The 24,060-nt window shown below is 51.2% G+C and overlaps 1 protein-coding gene across 1 annotated transcript in view; it reads right to left on the bottom strand.

Annotated features, from left to right (window-relative positions):
- LOC142881511 (thrombospondin type-1 domain-containing protein 7A-like) overlaps positions 1 to 24,060 on the bottom strand; it is a 77,582-nt gene that overhangs the window by 11,206 nt on the left and 42,316 nt on the right. The window contains exons 12-22 of the mRNA XM_076015832.1: positions 23,850 to 24,044; positions 21,246 to 21,512; positions 12,132 to 12,310; positions 11,476 to 11,481; positions 10,842 to 10,975; positions 9,862 to 10,015; positions 8,560 to 8,701; positions 4,133 to 4,248; positions 3,564 to 3,681; positions 2,024 to 2,169; positions 664 to 838 (exon numbers count right to left, since the gene is read on the bottom strand). Coding sequence (XP_075871947.1) covers positions 664 to 838; positions 2,024 to 2,169; positions 3,564 to 3,681; positions 4,133 to 4,248; positions 8,560 to 8,701; positions 9,862 to 10,015; positions 10,842 to 10,975; positions 11,476 to 11,481; positions 12,132 to 12,310; positions 21,246 to 21,512; positions 23,850 to 24,044 — 1,632 coding nt within the window. The remainder of the gene's footprint in view (positions 1 to 663; positions 839 to 2,023; positions 2,170 to 3,563; positions 3,682 to 4,132; positions 4,249 to 8,559; positions 8,702 to 9,861; positions 10,016 to 10,841; positions 10,976 to 11,475; positions 11,482 to 12,131; positions 12,311 to 21,245; positions 21,513 to 23,849; positions 24,045 to 24,060) is intronic.

Raw genomic sequence — 24,060 nt, forward strand, 5'->3', positions numbered from 1 at the left:
AAAAGAGTTCACTCGCACAGGAAGACGGAGCTCTTGTACGAGCTGTGCGGCGCAAATGTGGTTCCCGTGTCCAGAACCTCGGAGTCTCGGCTGAGCAGAGCTGAGATATATATGTGTATATATATATATATATATATATATATATACATACATATGTTTAATATTTTGTTCCTGTTTCTTCAAACATTTATTGTGCGGGTCCTTCAAAAATGCTTCGATGGTGATTGGACCTGCTGCATGTCATTGTTCACCGTCTTCTTCTTCTGTGTGTGTGTGTGTGTGTGTGTGTGTGTGTGTGTGTGTTTGTGTGTGTGTGTGTGTGTGCACGCGCCTCCTTTTCATTTCATTTGCAACAATGTTTCTGTGTTTCCTGGGCCTTTTGCCCTCTTGTGCCTTTCAGTATCTGGTCACACAAAGCATTACAACCACTGAGGGTAAAATTGCAGCCACAGCTTCAGCTCTGACTTTGCACTTTTTTTGTGTTTTTGCAACTTTATCAATCGACTCGGCTCGCGGTTTGACATTTTCCATCCGCGCTCTGTGTAAACAAAACAACTCGGCAGTGACTTTGCGAGGCCGCTCATGCAGAAGAGGCGGTGGAGTGAATGAAAGCGACCTCGGCGTGGTGGCGGTGGTGGTGGGGGTGGGGTTCGGGTTGATTACCTGGGCAGGGCAGCGTGCAGGCCTCGCTCAGCAGGATCTGCTTGTCTCCGTCCACCGCCAGCTCCAGGCTGCCGCACAGCTCCTCGTCCACCGCGCCGCTCTCGCCGCCGCTGGAGCCGTCCGACACGAAGCACGACAGGTTCCTGTAGCGGGTGCCGTGGCCGCACACCACGCTCTGTCGAGAGAGGGGGGTGGGGGGGGAGGAGTCACAAACACTGCAGCCGCTGTGACAGAGTCACACCGATGATTTATAGCTCGGTCAGCAGCGCAGCGTCACGGTGACTTTTCAAAATAAAATAAATAAATACGAATAAACTAGAAACTTTACATCTGCAGTGATGATTCGACGTGGCTGCGCAGCGTCTGACAGATTCAATTTGAAATGTGATTGGTTTTTTTGCACTATTTTTGGCCAGTCAGTACAGAAATATTCTAACTACGCCTCTCAAATGTCCAACAAAGACGTTTATTAATCTGCAACATCCACTGCAGTGAAAAAAAACCCAAAAAACCCCACAACATCAACAACAACATCCTGCCAGGACTGCAGACTGCAGGCTTCCAGTTTAAAACTATTGACTATATCACAGCTAATGAGGAGGAGGGCTGGAAGCAGTGCATCATGGGTAATGGCTCCTCTCAGGGTGACAGTAAATGTATTTAGAGAAGCCGCCCGCCCTCCCTCTCCCTCCCTCCCTCCCTCCCTCTCCATCTTTTAATAGACCAATAAATGATTTGCATGAATGGAATGGGGCCATGCAAAGCACTGATGATGTCGTGAAGCGCTGCGGCCAATAACAGCCGACCGGGCGACGTGCAGAAAAGTTTCAGTTTTTTTTTTTTTTTTTCCAGCCGCCTTCTGCATTAAAAATGATTTTCCTATTGATTCCCACCGTCCATCTCACTGAATAAATGCACCGAGAGGGATTGTATGAGGTTGTTCATCAATACCACAGGCTTCATTATTACGACTTTTTTTTTTTTTTTTCCTTGCCACCGCCGACCTGAAACTGACATAAAGTCTCAGCGTATCGACCTCGGCAGAGGCGGGCCGCTGTGTTTCTGCTGACTGCGGTCAATAAAGACACTAGCAGGTCATTATTAGGTGATTGGTGTCGCGACTGTGTTCTGAGGCACATCTCTGAACTCTTGCACTGGAAATGTGTGCGGCTTCAGTTTCTGTGAGGAGGTGAAACTCCTCCTCTGTCACTGCGACTCACTGGGAGGACCCGAGTGTCTCCTTAAAAAAGTTTTCCCTCTCTCAGATTGATGTGACTTGGCTCACTTGTTGTGCATGTGTGTAAAGGCCCCAGACGGGACGGGATGGGTCAGCTTGGCTGGGGTTTCCCCCCTGACAAACCTCCACGCGGCACTCGGACCAGGAGCCGTACTGCCAGCGGTAGCAGGGCCGGACCGGGCAGGGCTTCCACTGCTCCATCTGAGGCGGGCAGGGCCGGCCGTCGCCCCGGGAGGCCTGGACCACCGTCCGCTGGCGCCACATCTTCCCTGGAGGGAGGGGGGGGGGGGGGGGGACAGGAAGTGATGCGGCCGGTGGGATTAACCCCGCCCCCCCCAACACCGGCCCCTTAGATATCGACTCATTGCATGCACACAGCGGGGAAAGAAAAACTTATAAATAAATATTTCATTTGTACTTGTATACATGTAGAAACCTCATCTGAAGTTTGATCCAATCACGATGCTCCACTGTTTTACTGTTGTACGATGTTTTCCCAGGATGAAGTCGCCCTCACGAAAGCAGCATCAACTAGTCGTTGAGCTAACCAACGGTACCCAAGCAGCAAATGACCTCTGGAGAGGCCAAAGGTCATTTGTGTTAAAGTCGTGCTGTGTGAATAAACTTTGGTATTGAAAGATATCTGCAAGTTTCCTGATGTGTGCACACATTGTTCTGGCTGGCTCTGGGTGTGCTAATTAAATAGCCTGATGTTATGAAGCTCTCACACCTCTCTCTCTCTCTCTCTCTCTCTCTGTGTGTGTGTGTGTGTCCAACCTGGCAACCCGTCAGCTCAACCTCCCACTCTGACTCCCACAGCTCCCAGCTGCCAATCTGCTCCCCTGCTCTGCTTCCTCCTACCTCGTGCCAGCCAGCGACCACGGTTCCCGACACAAAAACACAAATCAGGCATCGTCCCACACACGCGCTGCAAAGCACAAAGCAGCGCACGACCTCGTATCCCCGGGAACATCTGACACGCGCAGACGCACGCACGCACGCACGCGTGCGACGCGAGCACACATCAAACGAGGTCCCCTCCTGCTCCTTTAGCCTTTCTTAAACTTTTATCTCCTTCCTTGTGATACAGCAGCCGGCGCCGCGCTGCCTCTTCTTCAAAGGTTGTGCGTGCCGCCCCGAGGAGCAGGAAGATGTAATGGGACACAATCAATTGTGCGAAGCGCCGCAACAACAAGCAGGCAGCGGGAGGAAGCGTGTTCGGCGGCGAGGCTGCGGCTCACCCTGGATGAACCCTGCGTGTCGCCTCGGCCGGCTCGTTTTTTTTTTTTTTTCTTCCCCCAACTCTCGACAAAAACGCCTCCCAGCCTGCGCAGGAAGTGTGTGATGTGGCTCTTTTGTGGTTTAATTGCGTGAGACAAACTGTGCTGCTTGTCACACTTGCACTCTCGCATCGCCACACAATGTTAATTGTGGTGAAATCTCAATCATTTTGCATGGCTTGGCTTGAATTTGCATTAATGATTTGCAGGTTGTGGGGACCGAGTGTTGCTTTTTTTTTTTCTACTTTTCTACTTCTACTACCATTATTCTACTATTCTGCTGCTTTTGGAAGGCAGAGCAGTGCGTGTGTCTGCTCCCACTGTCCTGCCAGTGACTCCACGCCCCCACCCCCCCCAGGTGCGGCGCAGGCGGGCGAGCTCACCCTCCAGCCCGCACGTCTGCGAACACTCGGACCAGGACGACCACTCTGACAGCTGACAGTTGACGGGACACTCCACCGTGCAGGAGATGTTCATCTGCCACCTCTTCTCCAGGCTCAGCTGCGACACACAGAAGAGAAGCAGACGCGGTTATTTGGCGGCAGACGGCGCCCAATCACCCGGTGCGACAGCCAGGTGGCGCCGCAGCTCCCAGGAGCCTCGGCTCTGGTGGAGCACAGCTTGAGGAGAGGAGGGAGGAGGAGGAGGACGACGGCGCGGGGTCAGGGGGTTAAATAGCTGCGGGGACGGCTGAGCGGCAGCCTGCAGGCTGCAATTACAGCCGCCGCCGCCGCAGCAGCAGAGCCATTACGGGTGAATAAAAGGAGGCGGTCTGGAGCAGCGACAAAGCCTCCGCGTGTGAATATTTCCTGTTGCTCCAGGCCCAACGGTACCGCGAGGGCGCCGTAATATTTTACAGAGTGATGCGATGAAGTCATTAGGAAGAAATGAAGGAAGGCGTCGATGGAGGGAAAGAGAAATGAAGAACGGGGGGCGGAGTTTAGGTACTGACCTCCTCACAGAATTTCATGTCCACCGATTTGCCGTCGCTGCGGACGCAGTCCAGCATCCGCGTCTTGATGCCGCTGCCGCACACGGCGCTGGGGCTCAGCTGACAGGTGCTCCACTCTGGAGGGAGGACAGAGATCATAGTCAACGGACAGCATGATCACGGTTCAAACTGCTGCACCGCTGGGCCTGAGTGACTCTCTGCAGCTCCTCCACATGCTGCTTTACTGTCCTTCAACGGCTGGAAGAACTCACAACCAATACTGCAAATATATATATATATATGTATATATGCCAGACTCTTGTTGAAATTTTCATTTGATTTTAACTCAAGATGTTTTAGTTTCTGTGCTACAAAACAAAGCGGCTCCCTGCAGATGAAGAGTAGCAGCACTGAGGATTCCAGACAGATCAGGGGTTGGTGGATGAAGCCAAGTGACAAACTGATCCCTGGAGGGCGTCGCTCGAGATGACAGTCAAAGCCAGCATTTTGCTAGCATCGCTGTTTGTTTTTGCGGCTGGTCTTTGTTGACACAGCAGCGGGGGGTGGGGGGTGGTGGGGGTGGTGGGGGAGGGGGAAGGGGAGGGGGGGTTAAAGATAAGCTACCACAAGATGGAACTTCAGTGGCAGGATTTTAAAATCTTTCAGCAAACATTGCGATAGGATTTTCTTCAATAGAGGAGAAAGAAGGTCGATGAATCACAGATCTGTTTCCTTCCTCAATGGAATTTCAGTACAATGGAAATATGTGTGGAAAACTGCTTCAATCACATAAATGTCACGTGATTGCAAAGCCCAACGTGAACGTGTTTTTTTTCTCCAGTGACTGCAGACAGACAGTCCCTCACACCAGTGGCTGCCTGACTGACTGACTGACTGCCTGACTGACTGACTGACTGACTGACTGACTGACTGCCTGACAGACCAAGTGGCTGCCTGACTGACTGATTTCCTCTTCAGTCTTCTGCAGGTCAATGCTGCTCGGCTTCCCAGCCGCAGGTTCACTCAGAGGTGGCAGGCAGCTGGTGAAAAGTTGTGAGTCGTGACTTTGACTGGATGGAGGAGGAGAGACGAGGAGTTGCGACTAGATGTATCTCCTCCTCCTCCTCCTCCTCCTCCTCCCCCTCTTCCTCCTCCTCCTGTTCCTCTTTGCCCACCGCCTCCTCCTCCTCCCCCTCCTCCTTGACACCGGCACCGCCGCCTGGAATCCTCGCCACTTGAGCGCGACTGAAACCCCAGACAGACAGCGAGGAGCAGCCGTGCTCTTTGAGCGCCGACACCAAGGAAGAGCTTTGAGCTTTGGGGTTTCGCTGCTGAACAGCGCGCAAGCAGACAAACTCCGGGATTTCGGCACTAAATAATCAGTTGATTCAGAACGCGGAGCGCCAACCCGGGCCTTCCCTCGACCTATCACACAGTACACAGATGATGCGCCATGCATGCTAATGCACGTCACCCCCCCTCAGAGATCCGAGGTGACTCAGCAGGATCGGGAACAGGCCTCAATGTCCCAGAACTCTGCCACGCGTCGGAGACGCAGCAGACATCATGGGATGGGAGGTCCTTCTGCACAGCAGGCCTCACACGACGAGTCTCATCAGGGGTTGCAGAGGACCTGCAGCGGTTCCCAGGAGAAACAGGAAGAACCGGGCCGAAGGGGAGCAGGACTGAAGTCCAACTGAGGAGCAAAGTGTGAGACACGACGGCTGCAACGCCGGAGAAGCACAAACTAATCTGACTTTGAAAATTTGTGAATTTGCAATCGGAAATCGGACAGAAAAGGTTTGACAGTAACTTCAGGGTGAATTTCACACGTCCGCGCAGAAAGAGAGCCCCTGGAAAACATTGTGAAATGCAAAAGGCCACGGCTGAGGGTGATTGGACGATCCCTCTGAATCGGAATCCTCCACTGCCAGTCGGAAGCGACTTCCCACCCAACGCAAAGGAAAAGTTGTGCGTGGTTGCGACCTGACCCCACTGCAGCGTCCACGCTGACACGGCTGAACCCTTGATGCAGCGCTAACTCTTCCTTTCACCCACTGGACAGCGATCGATCCAATCCTACTTTAACCATCCTGCTATGCTGCAGACTGGACAGTTTAGGTTTTTTTATGACCTGAATTCTCAACAACACCACAACCTTGCAGTGTGTTGGGGGTCAGGCTCCAGTGGGCACTGCCATCACCAGAAGTAAAGGACCATGTCTGTGACTTAAAAATCAACGGGTGTGTGCAGCTTCTCACAAAACAACAACAACAACAACAACAACAACAACAAAAAAACCCAGCCCAGCGACGGAACCGACCAACAATTTCCTCCAGACTCAGAGCATTGGGGTGGGTGAAAAAAAAACACACCAAAAAATGGAGCGAGCGCACGCTGCTGTTCTAAAATGAATGAAAAAATGAATAAACTGAGCTCCGGTAACAACAACAACAACAACAACAACGACAGGGAGACTCATCCGCTGCCATCCGCCAACGAGGATGAGAGACTTTTCCTTCTTTTTTTTTTTTAAATCTATTTTTTTTTTTTTTAGCTGCATTGAGCTCGTTTGCGGTCTGGAGTCGCTGGAATCGTTCCTTCTCCTCCTGCTGCGGAGCTTTGTGGCTTTTCCGTCCTCTGGGGGACTGAAAAGGAGGCAGAGAGTGTGTGTGAGGAGAGAGAGAGAGAGGCAGCGAGCGAGCGAGCGACTGCCGGTGGGAATGTTCACACAGAGAAATGGCATCTTTGCCACAGTAATAGTCTCTGCTCCTGTATTATGCACATATAGCCGGAGTCGGAGTCGGAGTGGGAAGCTCCCGCCTGGGACCAGGCGTCACAGTGAGATGTTATCCATGTGAGACACCGCACAGCCAGGGCTCACTCGTACAGAAGACATCTTTCCACGAGCTCATTAATGCTGACGGAGACAGAATAAAACTGTGTTTCAGCCGCCGCGGTTATTAAAACTTGTTTGCTTCATCGGGTTAAAGGGGAAAAAAAACAAAAAAAAAACCCAGGGACGGCGGCGGGGGTGAGACAGAGGCACAGTCAGAGAGGACGTGTGGGAGACAGAGTGAAGCCTTCGGCGGATGAAGAGACGGATATTTCCCTCAGGAGTTGAGTAATGGCCAGAAAAAAAGGCAAAAAGAAAGGAAGCACTCCAAAAGCAAAGAGTGAGTCCTGAGTTTGGATCCAACAGATGGCCGTGAAGCTCCCAAAATCCACCCGGGTCTCTGCTGACTGAGCAGAGAGGACCTGAGCTCATGTGACAGGCTCCTTACCGAGGCCAAAGCTTTGACGAAACCTCGCAGGTGGCGCGTGTGTGTTTGTGTGTGTGTGTGTGTGTGTGTGAGTGTGTGTGTGTGTGGTTGCCCTTGGGGCGACAAAATAAAAGTAATTAAGCCTCGGCCGGTGATTGATTCGACTCAGGAGGACTTCAGGTGCCGCTGACAAACTGAGTCGCTTCTTCTGCCCGCTGGCGCTGCACAGAAACGCCATTCCAGGCAAACTAAGAATTGACTTTCACGTATCTGCTGTTCTTGACAAATAAAAATAGACTTATTCTGAAATGCTAATGCAGCAGCCAAAGAGCTCACTGCACACCTGGAGCTCAGAGGCTCTCCCTCTGTGACCGTTTGATGAAGATGGGACATGAGGAGATGATCCCACTTAAAAAAATAATCGTCTCCTTTTTTGTTGACGGGGGGATCTTCTAATTCAGGCAACGGATCCATTCATACCATAGTATAGCACATTGTTTCTCAACTGGTGGGTCGCGGTGCTGTTTTGATTGAGCCGTGGCTTCGTGGGCATTTTCCTTTTTTCTTTTTTTTTTTTCTTTTTTTTTTTAAAAGGGATTATCAAAGAAGGCAAAACTACTCGCACATCTATTCTCATGGCTGCTGCGTCGGAGGGTGACAATTAAGTCCAAACTAACAAAAAGAACTCCCGCACACGAGGCCAACTTGCAGAATCTTTCATGTAACGTTTCGGGAGACCTTTGCTTCCTTTATTTTCTTGACCTTTGTCCAAGCAAAATAAATAAAAAAATAAAAAAAACTTTTTTTATTTTTTTATTTTTTTTTGTTTGCTTGACAAAGGTCTAGGACCGAAATGTCAAGTTAACCACACCTGCGGGGATTCTTTTGGTTAAAAGTATAGAATATCTATATCTATACAGAACATGTGGGGCGTTAATCATGCAGGACACACAATTCAATTCAATAATTTAAATCATTTATTTACTAGACATGGTAGAAAGTGTGGGCCGGTGTTTTTATTCATGGGAGAGACCCCAGCAGTTAAGAACCACTGATATAACATAGCCTAACATGCCCCCATGCAGCTCCGGTGGCGCCAGAGAGGCTTGCTATGCTGGTCCAGTTAGAGTCAAAACATTCTGCTGCCCCCCCCTCTCCCTCTCAATACCCCCCGCACCCCCTCACCTGTGATGTTGTAGAAGTAGTTGAAGCAGTTGAGGTTCAGGCTGCAGGGCTCTTTGTCGCTGGTTTCTGGACACTGGCGCCCCACGCTGGGCGGCCGCAGGATGTACGCCGTCCGCACGCGGCTATTGATCCTGGTGCAGGGCTGCGAAACAGAAAGTGTGCTTAAAATAAACAACCAAAAAACCCAACTGTCACAGGTGCATCTCTTCCTCGTGTTAGACTGTTGGTATTATTATCTTCTCTCTAAAAATAGCTACAATTCCAGCCACTCCTTTCTCAGTTTAGAAACTCCTCCTCCTCCTCCTCCTCCTCCTCCTCCTCCTCCCCCTGCAGCAGGAAGTGACAGCGGCTCTGGAGGAGGCGTCCTGCCGGGACGGCGAAGCAGCAGGTCCCAGCGGTCAGCTGCTCCTGCTGAGAGGAGCCGCGAGAGGGTGGAGGAAATGACAGCGTGCTGGAATAACTCGCCAGCATGAATAAAACATGCCGGAGGCCCTGCTGGTGCCACCGCCGCCTTCCACTTCCGCAGTGGAATTGTGGTAAAATGGCGCGTTGAGGACTTTGGGGGGAGAATGGGCCGTGATTAGCAGCTGGGCAGAGGAGGAGCTCCGAGGAGACCAGCAGGAGCTTCCTGCAACATCTAGAGGGGCCTTCTGCAGAACAAATAGGGATCATTTTTATTACGCATTTATCTTCTTCATTGTGTGTCTTTTTACTTCATTTTTGGTGAGCATTGATTTATTTTCTGTTTCTCTTCATTATTGTGTGTGATGTTGTGAAGAAGGGGGCGGGACCACAGAGGCTTTTGCACTTCCTGGTCTTCTCTCCCAGGTAACATTATTTTGTAGCTTCTTTCATGAGACTGTTTAATGAGATGTTTTATGTTTGTGCTGTTTCTGATTTACCACGATTTTGACTTTTAGGGTCATTTCCCCCCCCCTCCCCCCCGACGCTGCTGAAGGGACCGACTGGCGGTACAACGCCCGTCAGAAAGAGTAAATCTAGAACGAGACTCGAGTTTTTTTTTTTCTCGTCCTGTGCTTTGGCGGACGCGGAGAGGAAAAAAACAACAAGAACCTGTTGACAGAGGTGCATGCGCTGCTCGGGACCACACAGCGCAGCTCCGCTTTCAATTCTTTGCGCCTGGGAGAAAAACAGTTCCGACAGGCGGAGGTGAGGACACGGAGATAAATCTCAGCGTGTTTCTGTAGAGCTGCGACCCTCCAGCTGCACCTCCACCTCCACCTCCGCCTCCACCTCCACCTCCACCTCCACCTCCACCTGCTGCTGCTGCTCCGGGCTCACCAGGCTGCAGCGGCTCCAGGTCCCCCAGTCGTTAAGCACGCAGTCCTCGGGACAGGGCAGCCGGCTCTCCCTGGCGCCCAGCGGCATCTCCTCAGGGTCGCACAGGTAGTCCTCCACCGACTCCGAGGGCCCGTCGATGGTGTTGAGCATGCACCTGCCGGATTGGTCGACAGACAGAGAGTGAGACCGCCCTCAGGGGAACGCTACCCGCCTCCTGCGGGACCGAAGCTGCTCCACGTTTTTTTTTTTCTCTGCTTTTGATATTAAAAATCCATCAATGCTCTTGTTGGAATCTTGGAACGGCACCATTTGTTATCTAAAGGAAACAAACCCTCTATGTATGCAGAAAACAACATCTTTAGCTCTCTGTTTACAGCATCTATTGATTTCTGTGTTGCAGCAGCCCTGCTCAGATTAAATGGGTACATTCCTCCACTTATTGGATTTTTCTCCCACTCAACCAAAACTTTTTCCACTCCGGCAGGCAGATGGGAATTGACGAGCCTGCCTCTCTAATTATTTCCATAATTTCACCTGCTGCAAACCCGCTGCCGAGGTCCACCACAGGTTTTTTAATCAAGATGATTTCACATTGGAAGTCGCTGTGGATATTAATATCCTGTCTGCCGCTGAAATCCCAACTCCGGTGTTTACTTAAGGCGGCCCGGCCAGGATATGCGCTGTTTAATTGCGCCGTCTAATTGACTTTAATCACACCGCTTGTGTTATGACTCTATAATAAAGGAGACGCACCCCACCAAGATCATCTGGCAAATGGCGCTAACGTCCTGCTGCTTTCACATTCCTCAACCATATGAATGAAATGATGGATTTTTCAAGAAAGAAAGTAAATAACGGATCCTGATTCATTTTGGATCCAAGATTCATTCGCTCATAAACTTAGTTAAAAGTGTTTGAGATGTTGATCGGCTATCAGCCGACCTCCAGACCGGACGGTTTGTCTTCAGACGGCGACGTACCGGACTTTGCGGGTCTGGACTCCTTCGCCGCAGTTCTCCTTCAGGTCCACGTTGCTGACCTTCCACACGCTCCACGGCTCGGCCACCCACACGTACTGGTTGCAGTCGCTCTGGCACGGCACCACCTCGTACACCTGACAGACGACACGGCGGCCGGGTCATGGAGGCTCCGCCCACCGCCTCATCCGTGAGGCTGATTCTGCACCCAGCTACCAAACTCAACAAACCCACCAACTCTCCAAACAAGGTTCCTCTCAGAGAGAGAGAGAGATTGTTCCACTGCTCGGGAAGAGAAGCGGAGGCTCCACTTCTCTTCCCGAGCAGTCTCAGTCAGCGAGCGACACTGTGCCTGATTGGCTCGTGACTCTGCGGGCCGGATCAGCTGCCGTCCTCGCAGAAGCTGCAGCAGCTGCAGCCGTTTGACAGACACCTGCACGGATCAAACCCGGGCTCTTCCCTGCTTACCTGCAGCCAGGAAACAAGCGAGCGTCTCCGTCTATCCGTCACCGACCCGCTGACACCCTACATGTGCGACGACGGCACTACAAACAACCAAAGGCGGAGGAAGCAGGGAGGGAGGGAGGGAGGGAGGGCAGGGCAGGTTGGAAGGTGGGGGGGGGCAGAGGGCTCTTACCTGTGCCTGTGGCGGTGAGTCACAGCCGGCGAGCAGCGGTGCGGATAAAAGAGGAGACACGCGGATTAATGAGCACATGCCAACTGTTCATACAGTGCAGAGCTGATGATTAATGCAACATTTCAGAGGACAACATCAGTAAAGCCTCTGGCACAAATACCTGTGAGTGTGTGTGTGTGTGTGTGTGTGTGTGTGTGCACCCACAAGGTTCACACAAGCGCGCACGCACGCACGCACACACAGCAGTGAGATCAGCCCAACCTTAATCTGCAAGGGGGGGAAAATAATTCACGCCCACAAAGTATTTCAATTTCTGCAAATCATGGAAACCTTTAGCGGCAGTGCAGTGCAGCGGTGCACGCTGGGACATTAACATGGTGGATGGGATCCATTTATAGCAGCTCTTTGCCTCGCGCTCTGCTGTCGCTGCTCAGCGGGGAAAAAAAAAGAAAAAAAAAAAAAGCCCAGTGCAGCGATAATGAGGGGAAGGTGAAGGAAAGCTCTGCAGACTGGAGCTGATTATTCATTAATAATGGATCCTGCTGCCGCCTGCTGCCGCCTGCTGCCCCGCACAGTCCAATGTGTCTGGCTCTGGCCAGGAGCATCGTTCACCAATGAGGTCACACACGGCCGGACTTCAGAACCGGGTCGGGTACCTGGTTGATGTGGTCCAGTTTGGGACACGGCCGGCCGCCGTTGTAGGGCTTCTCCCGCAGCCACTTGGAGCGAACCTTGACGCCGCTGCCGCAGGACTTGCTGCAGCGCGACCAGTTGGACCACTCGCTGAGTTTACAGTCGGAGGGACAGGGGATGATGCACGCCTCCTCGATGTAGCCTGCAGGGGGGGGGGGGGCAGAGGAGAAGAGCCGCCTGTTAGCAGCCAATCAGGCCACTTTTTAAAAAAAAAAAAAGAAGAAGAAAATAGAAAGGACTGGAGTCAATTCAGCAACCACTTCATTCTGCAGCTCTGCTCTTTGGCTTCCTGAGCGCTGTGAGCTGAGGTCACGGTGATTTTCTTTTAATCGCTGGATTATTTCACACTATTTATTTTTGTGTTGCAGCATAACTTTTCATGGCCAATATGTGAGATGCCTTTTTTTTTGGGGGGGGGGGGTGTGCTGGTGCAGCCGCTGTTGTCAGACAGACAAACAGTGCCCGTGGCAACAATAAAAGTGTGCGGCGTCGCATCGCACCTGTGCAAGGGGCCGTTTAATCAAATGCCGAAGTTTAAAAGGAAAAAAAACAAACAAACAAAAAAAACACAACAACATTTCGACGGTGTGTGGTCTCTGTTTTTATAAATGCTGCCTGCTGATTTGTGCTCAGCCAGTCTGCTCAGCATCTGACCAGCTGCAGACGTTCGGGACAAACCAGCTGCTGCGATGCGGTGAAGATACAGATTTTTTTTTTGAGCCGGTGATCATTTTTTTTTCCTCCTTTCATCCAAAAATCAACAATCTCAGAATGGAAGAAGTGGGGAGTTGAAGCGCGGCTGCAAGATCTCAGCTGAGACCCCCTCCCCCCAACCCCCTCCCCCCCACACCCACCGCTGCTCCTTCACACTCTGAAATCGTATTGATTCCCAGCCCGCTGGATGGAAAACATTGTCCACTTTCAAAGGCCCACTTCAATGGTGTGTTATATAAAGGGAGTAAAAAGCCTCGGTGGCGGCGGCGGCGGCGGGCAGGTCTGGCAGAGCGCCTCGTAATTTCAATCTCTTTTCCCTCACAGGGTCATAACACAGTTAACACGGAAGCTTTAAAGCTTCCCATGCTGCCTGCTGCCCGTGTGTGTGTGTGTGTGTGTGTGTGTGTGTTTACTGTTTTCCCACCACCTCTGGCATGTGTGAGCTCTATTGTTTTTTGGGATTTTTTTTTTTTGTGGCTATTACAACAAATCAATCGAGACGTGTTACTGGATTATTCCTCTGAACCTTTGTGCAGCACCCTCACACCCCTGCAGACAGAATCCAATTCATTTTTGGGCTTATGTAACGGCACTCTTGACTAAATCCGATTAGCCTTTGATTAAGGAAATCGATGGGGTGAATGAGCCGGCAAAGTGGAGAGTCTCCCTGGGCGGCGGGGCCGCGGCGAGAGACATGTGATGCCGCGCTGGAAAAACACGCTGCCAGTTTTCCGCTCCTCCTCCAGAAACAATCCCGCCGAGGCCGCTCGGTCCCCGCAGAGTCATTAATATTCAAAGGTTCCTCGTGTTTTTAATGAGAGCGCATCTTGGAGGAAGCTGGTGCCACTTAGAAAGTGTCTGCCCAGCTTAATGAACAGGCGAGGCGAGGACACGCTGTGGGAAAACACGCCGTCCTTCACCATCGTCAGCAACATGTGTTGAAAAAAAACCCAAAAAACCCCACCAGCACCACTGAAGCAGTTAAGGAACTTCAGGAGAAAATGGTCACAGTTCGAGGCTCGTTTGCCACTTAGCGGTTCCCCCCGCCCGCCCCCTGCGTTCGGATCCTGTGCTCAGAACTCGGAGGCTCGTGGAGAATCCACATCCACGTTCTCATCACATCTCAAATCTCAAATCTCGATTCTCGCGAGCTCTGACTCCACGTGAAGCCTGACGTGGATAACAGGGTCGGGAGTGCAGTTCCTTCCCTGGCCACTAGATGCGTGCTCTTAGCCCAGTCACGTGGAAGCTAAAAACTCATGAATAAATCACAGAAACTGGTCGGCTGGAGGTTTCATATCCGTCTGTAAACACGCCAAGATGAAAGTCAACGGCGAGCACCGCTGCGGCTGCAACTTCCCCATGTTTTTCGGGGCTTGGCAGACACACTCGCAGCAAAGGCAACCGGCTTTTGATGAGGTAAGACAGGATGTTGGGGGCTTTGTACGTTTATCAGAGCAACAATCCGCTAATCCCCGATGACTGCGGGCTGAGCGGGAGAATTACAGCGCCTCCGCTGTAGAGGAGCGACGTCGAGCGGCGGCGTCGCAACCTATTAACACGGCGAGGAATTAGCATCACGCGGCAGCGGGAGTTGAGCTTTTATTTCATTTTATTTTCTTCTTGACCGAACCCTGTGGAATGGTCTTAATTAGAATCAACACGACAGCTCCGTGGGGCCTGCGGGGACGACGGGCTCCCGCGAAAACAAGTCGACGGTTGCAGCGGGGAGAGCGCTTAAATAAAGAGAGAAGAAGAACGTGGAGTCGCTCTCGGCCAGAGGAGAGTCTCTCGCTGCGCCGTGGAGCCAGAGGTGGATGTTTTCCTATTCATGGCTGACTGGAGCCTCAGAGGATGACAGTTAAAGGGTGAAATGACTGTCTGGACCCGAGAAAGCTGAAGACACTGAGACATCAACACACACACACACACACACACACACACACACACACACACACACACACACACACACACACACACAGTCTGTCTGTCTGACCTCCTTACACTCTGCTGCCTTTCAGTTGCGATCAGCTTCTCTTCAACAACACCTCACAACATGGATTTGTGACCTTTGACCTTCCACTGTGGCTCCTGTATTCAACGACTGACTTTTCATTTTCTTTTTTTATTGGACACTGGAGCATCTGAGGCCGCCTTCATTAGAAAGCTAATCTGCACCCGCTGCTGTGATGGAAAAAAAACGATTCGTCAACTGTGTCATCGGTGACAACTGCGCTTTCAGGGAAGCTTCCCGAGGAATGAGCAAACCTTCAACACATGCAGCCTGTCATGCAAGCCTTCAGTGGGAAGGCTAGGTGGCGCTCCACATCTGAGTGCATCGGGCACCCTCAGGTTCATCGTGAGCCACCCAGTTGCTCACACTGCACACACACGCAAAACCCTCCACTACACTTCAGTCGTCAATGGTGTTGATGCCACTTGACAGAAACAAAAAGAAACAACAACAACAACAACAACAACAACAACAACAACAACACCAGGCACGCTGCAATAATCAGCAGGTTCTGACTGAAAGCCGGCTGCCAGTCTGCCATCAACACACCCCAGCCAGGCGGTGACTCCGCCCCCCTCCCCCCCGGAGACTTTTCACCCCCACCCCCCCCTTCCAAATTTCCAACGTCAGTTTTGGCAAGACGGGTGTAAACAGAGGAGTGAACACGCTGCTCTCTGGAGATTTATCGGGAACTTCTTGCGCGTTCTGGGTTGAAAAAAAAAAAAAAATCAGAAAGTGGGAACAATCTTTGCCTCAGAGCGGCGGATGTTCCTGCGCTGTTGCCAAGAGAGAGAGAGAGAGAGAGAGAGAGAGAGAGAGAGAGAGAGAGAAGCTTTCTGGTTTTAGCACCTTAACGGCTGTAAAAACATTACGGCCCTCACTTCCCCTTTCCGCCCGTTTACTTTTACGCTGCACTGTGTCTCCTAAAACTGCCGTCTTCATTTTAACGGCCGTCGCGCCAATGAAGAGAGAATCCTGCGGCTCCTAATGAAGCACGCGCCACCTTCGCCTCCGCCCTTTTTTTTTTAAATATGCCAGACGAAAACACCAACCAGCTTTGTGCTCGTGCCGAGCGATCGACCCCGAGCGACGCCTCCTTCATCTCATTAACAAACCTCCACGCTGCTGCCGGCCCTCAGGCGGAGGCAGACTGGGAGCGGAGACAGGGAAGAAGGGAACTGCGAGTCTCCTCCGCTGAGCCGCTCGCCGGGGCGACGCCATGCCATGCGGCCGCGAACGTCGTCGGGATGAAATCCAGCCGCTGCCCTACATTCAAACGCAGCTCTTCCAGATCACCGGGGCTCCCACAGTGCTCCCCCCCCACTGCCCCCACCCGCCTCCCACAACCTCCGGTCGGGTCACCCGCAGTGCGAAGGCAAGCCTGCGGTTCAGGGCACGGTTGAAGTGATGGAAAGCGTGCACGGCGGGTCTCTGCCAGGCTCTCCGGGAGGTCCCTGGGTCTCGTCCAGGCTGCTGCCTACAGAAGTAAACACACAGGTTGGCACCTGCTGCTGCTGCTGCTGCTGCTGCTGCTGCTGCGAGGCCCGCAGAGGCGCTCGCTGCTGTGTGAAAAACTGACGACTCAATTTCCTTTTTGAAACCGCCGCTCAGCCTCTTTGTGGTGCCACAGATTTTTTTTTGTTAAAATGCATCCGTAGACACAGAAACCGACAGCAGCCAAAAATCTATCAACACATCTTTTTTTTTTTTTGGTTGTGCTTTTGACATCAATCCAATTAAGTCCAATCAGCTCGGTTCTGGCTTTGTTTACGACGCGGTTACCACTCTGCCTCCGTCTTCTTTCTTGTGCTCCCAGGCAGTTGGCAGTTCCAGACGTGATGTGCAAATAAGAGAAATTCTCTGGGTAGAAAAGCGGGGACGTACAGACAGAGCACCTGCAGTGATTTGGTGGAGCCATTTCAAAGAAAAAAAAGCTTCCGGCTGTAAATTATACACCGTATATATCTTCTTAAAGAGAGACGTATTGCCGCACTAGTCTGAAACGGCCAGTGCTGCAGCGGAGTGTGTGACGGTAATACTGTCGTTTGACCAGAGCTGACGACCGGCAGGGAGAACATAGCTTTGGGGAATCAAAGCCGCGACTTTTTCTCTGAGGCCACGATGCTGATAAAGTTAAAAATGCATTGGATTAAAAAGGACCATTAAGATTTCCATTTCCTGTCAAATGAAAATAATCAAATCTGCAGAATGAATGGCTGAGTGTGTGCAAAACACAGCACGCTAACATCTGCACTCAACATTAACATCCGAGCTCCCAGAGTGAAGTCAGGTTGGCTGGCACCAACGCAGCGGCTCTTTGTGCCGTGACCGCTTTCTTTCTTATCTCCCACTGCTGCGTCTTCATCGTCTCCACAGCAACGGCCACCACTTAATCGGCCAAAAGGGGGAGCAGCGGAGGCGCCGTTCTCCGGACGGGGCAGAAACACTGACTGCGTTTGAACGCATTGCTTCATTTGAGCTACGCTCAAAATTTGGTTTTCCGGTCTAATTGGACTTCTCTTCCTGTCCCAGCGTACGTGCGGCTGAGAAAACTGAATTATTCACAGGAACGTGTCCTCCTCTCCAACACTGCGGGGCGAAATCAGTTAACTGCGCTTCCATTTAATGAGTTTCCTCACGTAACAGCTGCCGACGTGCTGCGCCACCGCCAGGGGGATTGGTCAGATCTTTACAAATGTACACAACATTTTCCTGGCGATTTTACCGTCGCGGCCCACATCGACCACAGCGGGTGTTCTCTTGTGAGTCAGTGCTACGTACGAATGACTTTTTAAAAAAAAAAAAACAAAACAAAACACAACAACGGAACACAAACGAACTGGAAAGGTTCTCGCTTGTGGCCTCGGTTCTACACAAACTTGTAAAAGCGCCACGCGCTGAAGGAGCTGGTGTGTCTTGACTGTTTGAGTTCCCGGGGAACACACTAACGTGGGGTGTGTGGAGCAAGCGCACATGCATCGTATACACACGAAGGGGAAAAATGAATTCCAATCCGCATCAATCCGGGTGTGTTAATCTGAGTCCTCCAACTCTGATTATAGTCGGACCAACATCATCCAGCCTTCTCGAGTGTCGTGTATACGTAGTGAGTGGTGGCCAGATGGAGGCTTTGGATGAAGAAACACCAACAGCCGCAGACCTTGGTGGCTAGCTGCTAACGCTAACCTCCCCGTCACTTCTCTCTGCTCTGTCCAAACGTGACGCACCGCCTCTCATGTCCTCTGTGGGGCGACGTGCCCCATGGCTTTACCCTTTATGTCTTCCTACCCCCCCCCCCACCCCCCCTCCCACACCCCCCAAGGGGAGGCCCTCCTTCGCCCTTGACCACTTCCTGCTAAGACGACGAGCCGTCCTGTAACATCAAGTCACGGTGAAAAGGTCAACGCATCGAAATCGCCGTGAAGATAAAGAATCGCCCCTGGAGCCGATGGATTCCAGGAAGCCTGGCCGCTACCAAGCCGTGACAGAAATCCTACACTTCACCACCATGTCATTGTGTGTGTGTGTGTGTGTGTGTGTGTGTGTGTGTGTGTGTGCAACAAAACTGCAAATAGTTTCTTCTACTGGCTGTTGCAGCCATTTTTCCCTCCACATCCTGACAGTTTCAAAGTGATGTGAGCTGTGAACTGTTGAGACGCCTCAAATTGTGCAGCTGACAGCCACTTTAGCAGCACCGAGTGCAGCTCAAACACGATAAGAAAATAAAAACAAAAACATGAGGAACCAAAAAAAAACACCACCACCAGTGAAGAAAACTGTCACCCTAACCCTGACCCTAACCCTGACCCTAACCCTAATCCTAATCCTGACCCTAATCCTGACCCTAACCCTAATCCTGACCCTAACCCTAACCCTAATCCTAATCCTGACCCTAATCCTGACCCTGACCCTACTCCTGACCCCGACCCTGACCCTAACCTTGACCCTAATCCTGACCCTAACCCTGACCCTAACCCTAATCCTATCCTACTCCTGACCCCGACCCTGACCCTAACCCTGACCCTAACCCTGACCCTAACCCTAATCCTAATCCTGACCCTAACCCTGACCCTAACCCTAATCCTAATCCTAATCCTGACCCTAATCCTGACCCTAACCCTAATCCTGACCCTAATCCTGACCCTAACTAAACAAGGAGGACAACGGGTGTCAATATGTTTCCAAACAGACGAACGAAACAACAGAAAGTCTTTTGTGACGAGCTGCTCAACAATATTTTTTAGGCCGCTTCCTCTACATTGAAAAACAAGCCATAATATCAGAAAATGGCCGCAGAGCGTGGAGGAGTGGCGTGCATTATTTCCCTCCCGTCTACTGTCTGTGCCACGGAGAGATAACAGCCGCGCAAGAGTTTGCATGATCGCCATCGTGGCTGGCGGCGCCGTGTCAGCCGTGGACGGGGACGGCGTCTCCTCCCTGCGCCCAGATTAGAAGTGACAACAGCCAGGGGGGGGGGGGGTTAGAGTGGGGAGGAAGGTTGGTGGCGGCCAGCAAATAACAAAAGATGGAGTGAAGATTGGATTCATATCTGGGAGAATCACATGTGCAAGCAAGAGGTTCTCGGCGGGGGTGCGTGTGTGTGTGTGTGTGTGTGTCAGGGGAGGGGGTTGTGAGGGTGGGGTGGGGAGGGGTGGTGGTGGTGGTGGGGGGGGGGGTTTACCCGTGAACCTCAGGGGGATTTTATTTTATTTTAGGCTTTGCAGATGATGCATGCGCACGACACACACACACACACACACACACACACACACACACACACACGCCTTACCCCCAGGATGTGTTCTCACCACACCCACACTCAGATTAACGTGACGCACATCAGGCTGGAGAGTCACAGACGACTTGAAAGAGACCTGAACCCATTGTGTTTTTATATGTCTAAATACTACATATATATATTTATGCAGATATACATATATACATATACATATATGTATATATGTATATCTGCATAAATATATATACATATACATATATATATATATATATATATATATATGTATACACAATCATATTTATGCAGACAGATGGTTTCATTTGAAATGTCCTCCGATTCCTATTTCACAGCAATTTCCACTTGGCCAGCCAAGTGTTCTGGATCTAAGATAAGACGAGCGCACAAACAGTTCTGAGGAGAGCGGCGGCGGCGGCGGCGGCGGCGGAGGCGAGAGGGAGGAGCCGCCGAGCGCGTTGAAGTCGGAATTCAACACGCTTCTTTTCACACACTTTGCCGCCCGCCGTACACCTGCGGGAAAACGGTCGGCTGTGGACAGTTTAACAGAATCTTAATGCGGCTTCCTCCAACGACAGTGCGAGCTCGCGAGACGTCGTCCCAGTCCCCCCCCCCGCGGCGAGCTTTCATTTCCGCGCGAGGTTCTTTCTCGCTCGGCGAGGATCAGCGTCAGGTGAAACAGGTGCAAAGAGCAAGAAGGAAAGAAGAGGAAGGTAAATTATTAATGACTGTGCTTTGGCGTGATTCTTCCCAGTGATCCTGCAGCAGGGAGACAGCGGGTGAATCTGATTTTTCTACAAGTTTACAGCGTGTAGAAAGTGTTGAGTGTTTTTGCCGACAGGGCTTCGAGCGCTTGGCTCTGCTTTAATCCTTATCCAGGCGAAGCAGTCAAAGCAGGCTTTTATCGCATCAAGGACTCCTCACAATTACGACGTTTTGTTGACACCCACATTTTTTTTTTTTTTTTTTTTTTTTTCCTGACTTCGATAAGATTTGGGAATTGTTAAGGATCATTTTCCTCACAAAAACCATGCGATTTATCATTTGGGCAAATGTCTGACGGACAAAAGTTTTCGCTGCTTGGGGAGATAAAAATAATCTTGACACTTCTTAAATTCTGGAGAGAATCTCTTTGGTGAATTAGGTGGGCCTGATCTTTTCAGATCTTTATTTATTAGCCCAGCCTCCAGAGGAGCAGCCTGACAAGTTCTAGTCATTAAAAAAAACAAAACAAAAGATAAACAGCCTGCTTAGCTCTCTGTTTGCAGCCTCCTGCTCAGTTGGTGCTGCCTCGCGTTTCTCGTAAGAGAAAATGAAGAAGGGGAGCCCAACATCTGGCCTGGGGGAGTGTGGTGTGTGTGTGTGTGTGTGTGTGTGTGTGTTGGGGGTTGGTAGTCACAAACCTGAGGGAAGTGTCTGGGCCCTCTGTGACATCACAAAGGGATGCAAAAAAATTGTGAGAGGAAAACATTGGAAAGTGAAGAATACTAATACGCACACACACACGCACACACACGCACACACACACACACACACACACACACACACACACACACACACACACACACACACACACACACACACACAGCCTCTCACCATGACTGTTGCAGCGGGACGTCTCCACCAGCCGGCTGTCCTGGTCGTAGCAGACCATGGCCTGGTAGCGGTACCCCTGGCCGCACTCCTTGACGTCCCCCTGGACCTTGAGGCCCAGGAGGCTTTCGGCCCGGCCCGCCTCGGGCAGGATGCAGTCGGACCAGTTGCCCACCGGCTGGGCGTTGTACTTGTCGCAGGGGCAGTACTGGGTCTCGCTCAGCGGGTACATCTGCGTGTTCTTGCACTTGTCCTTCTTCTTGCTCCTGCCTGCAGGAGAACAGAGGTCCGGAGATGAAGCTAGGGAAGGGGGGGTGGGGCGGGGGGTCAGAGTGGGGGAGGGGGATAGGGGCGTCGGCCTCCCGGGACAGACTCCACCCCTGCTGGGCGCCGGGCGTTTGGAAGGATCAGGGTCTAAACGTTTAAACTCGGGCCGACCAGTCTGGGTTTTTTTTCTTCTCTTTTTTTTTTTTGTGTGTCACAGACTCAGTCAGCAAAGCGAGAGACTGGTGCTGCTTTCAAGCTCGGGCAGCGGGAGTCTTGACGATAAACACCGCTGACAAAATAGTTTGGGGCAAAGTGCTGCTTTAGCCGAGCGGCTTGACGTCTCTCATCCGCAGACGCGTCAAGCGTCGTTAATCACACGCGGCTATGCAAACAAAGAGCCGCTTCACCGCCACCGGCTTGTTTATCCACAGCTTTGGAGGGTTTTTTTTTTTTTTTTTTTGTCCTGATGGGGAACCTGCCATCGTTGCCGTGCGATGTTTTCATCCCTGATATCTAAGAGCTGCGCCACGGGTCGAAGGCCACAGCAGCAGCAGCAGCAGCAGCAGCAGCAGCAGCAGCAGCAGCAGCAGCAGCGACCTGCGATGTCTGGCAACCGCCTGTTAACGTCACCGCTAACGACTTTAGCAGACCATTATCCCAACGTGCCGGCTTATTAAACAGTTGTCTGCGTGTGTTGCTGTCGAGGAGAGGCGGAGCTTTGAGATGCTTTTCTGCTTCTTCCCGCCCTCCACCTGCTGAGGAGACAGAGGGCCCGCAGGTTCGGCGGGGCCCATTTTACAACACTGTGGTGGCCTTTGCAGTGTGTTACAGTTACAGCATCCTGTGCTGTGGGCGTGGACTCACGGACAGGGACAGGAGGAAAGCAGCTCCCTCCGTCCTGGACGGGTCCCCTGGACTCCATCCAGGAGGTGTCGGACAGAAGGGTGTTGGCCACGCCTCCCACCCCCTGCACCACGCTGTGGAGAGCCTGAGCCGCTCCTTCAGCTCGAGGCTGCTGCACCCTCAGTGCGAGGAGCAGCGCCACCGCAGGTCATTCCTGCCTGCAGCCATCAGGATGATATGCATCCTCTTAACCGCTTCATGTTTTCACAAAGGTGCAACAAAAGACTGATTTATATGCCAGTATGTAGACAGCTGTAACTCCAACTGTAAATATCTTGGTTTTTGTCTTTTTTTTTACCGACCTTACCTGCCTACAAATATGTTTTTTCATTGCCTTATTTTAGTTTTAATTCATATAATTTTCCATCTTTTTTTGCACTATACCTTTGCTATAATTATGCACATTTCCCCACTGTGGGATTAATAAAGGTGTTCTCTTCTCTTCTCTTCTCTTCCAGCAGGCAGCTGTTGTGTACTTTTCCCACAGTATTTACCTTCACCAGTATTTGCCATCTTCTCCACCAGGACTTCACCTGGATTCACAGTTTTCTCCCCCCCCACCCCCCATCTCCTTTCACTTTATTTACTTTATTTTGACCGAGGCCTTTGTCATCCTTCATGTTTGTCTTTCTGGGCCGGGAGAGTCTGCGGAGTCGTAAACCACAGACAAACAGGTGTGTGGTTTTGTGTTTTCCAGAAGAATGGCTTTGCCTGTCTGTTTAATGGATTATACTGTTGGAAAAGAAAATGGTTTGAAATTGTACCCCGCGTCTGTTTGTTCTCTCTGCTTTCTCTCTGTTTTTGATGATTGAAAACTTGATAACAGTTTAGAGTGCAGCCAGCTTGAGATCTATAAAAAAAAAAAAAAAAAAAAAAAAAAAAAAAAAATGCCTTTCTTCTCAGCTGTCTGTGAGCGATTGTAAAAAAAGAAAAAGAAAAAAGAAAAAAAAAAGTTTTTACGCTGCTTATAAAGTGAAAAAAAAAATGGCATGAGATACAGAAAAAAAAAAAAAAAAAACAATCTGAGAGGGAAAAGAAAAGATCAACCGCTGGAGCAGCGAAAGAGGTTTTATTATGCTTGACTTGACCTCGCCGCCGTTTCTCACGCTGGCGAGCCACTCGGAGAGAGATTTCACCTCGGCGGAAAATGAAAGCATTTCAGATCCACTCTGTTTTCTCCTTTTGAAACGTTCATCTGTAACCTTTTGGTTGTGGCGCCTTAATGCACCGCGGCACTCTTGTCTTTATCAAAGGGGAAACAAAGGCGGCGAGGAGGAGGCGCACGCGATGAGCTTTCACCCCGCCAGAGCAACATCGATATGAATACAAACACGACCTTGTGTGTTTTACTCACGGCCTGTTTTTCCACAGCAGCGTTGCCACTAACAGCAGAATGTTTTTGATTTTTTTTTTTTTTTTTTTTTCTTTTTCACGCACCGATCAGCGCCCTCTTCCTGGTGCGGACGCCCACGCAGTCGGCGGTGCAGGACGAGAACTTGGACCAGTTGGTCAGCTGACAGTCGTCCTGGCAGGGCAGCTGACACCGCTGGCTGATGGCGGGCACGGCCTTGGCGAACTTCAGGCACTCATTGATGTCGGCCTGCGTCCCATCCAGCTGGCGGCACGACACGGCTGCAAGAATCAAAGA

This window comes from Nelusetta ayraudi, unplaced genomic scaffold, assembly GCF_046127955.1.
Source record: "Nelusetta ayraudi isolate G7.1 ecotype Tasmania unplaced genomic scaffold, CSIRO-AGI_Nayr_v1 ptg000198l, whole genome shotgun sequence".
Lineage (NCBI taxonomy): Eukaryota > Metazoa > Chordata > Actinopteri > Tetraodontiformes > Monacanthidae > Nelusetta > Nelusetta ayraudi.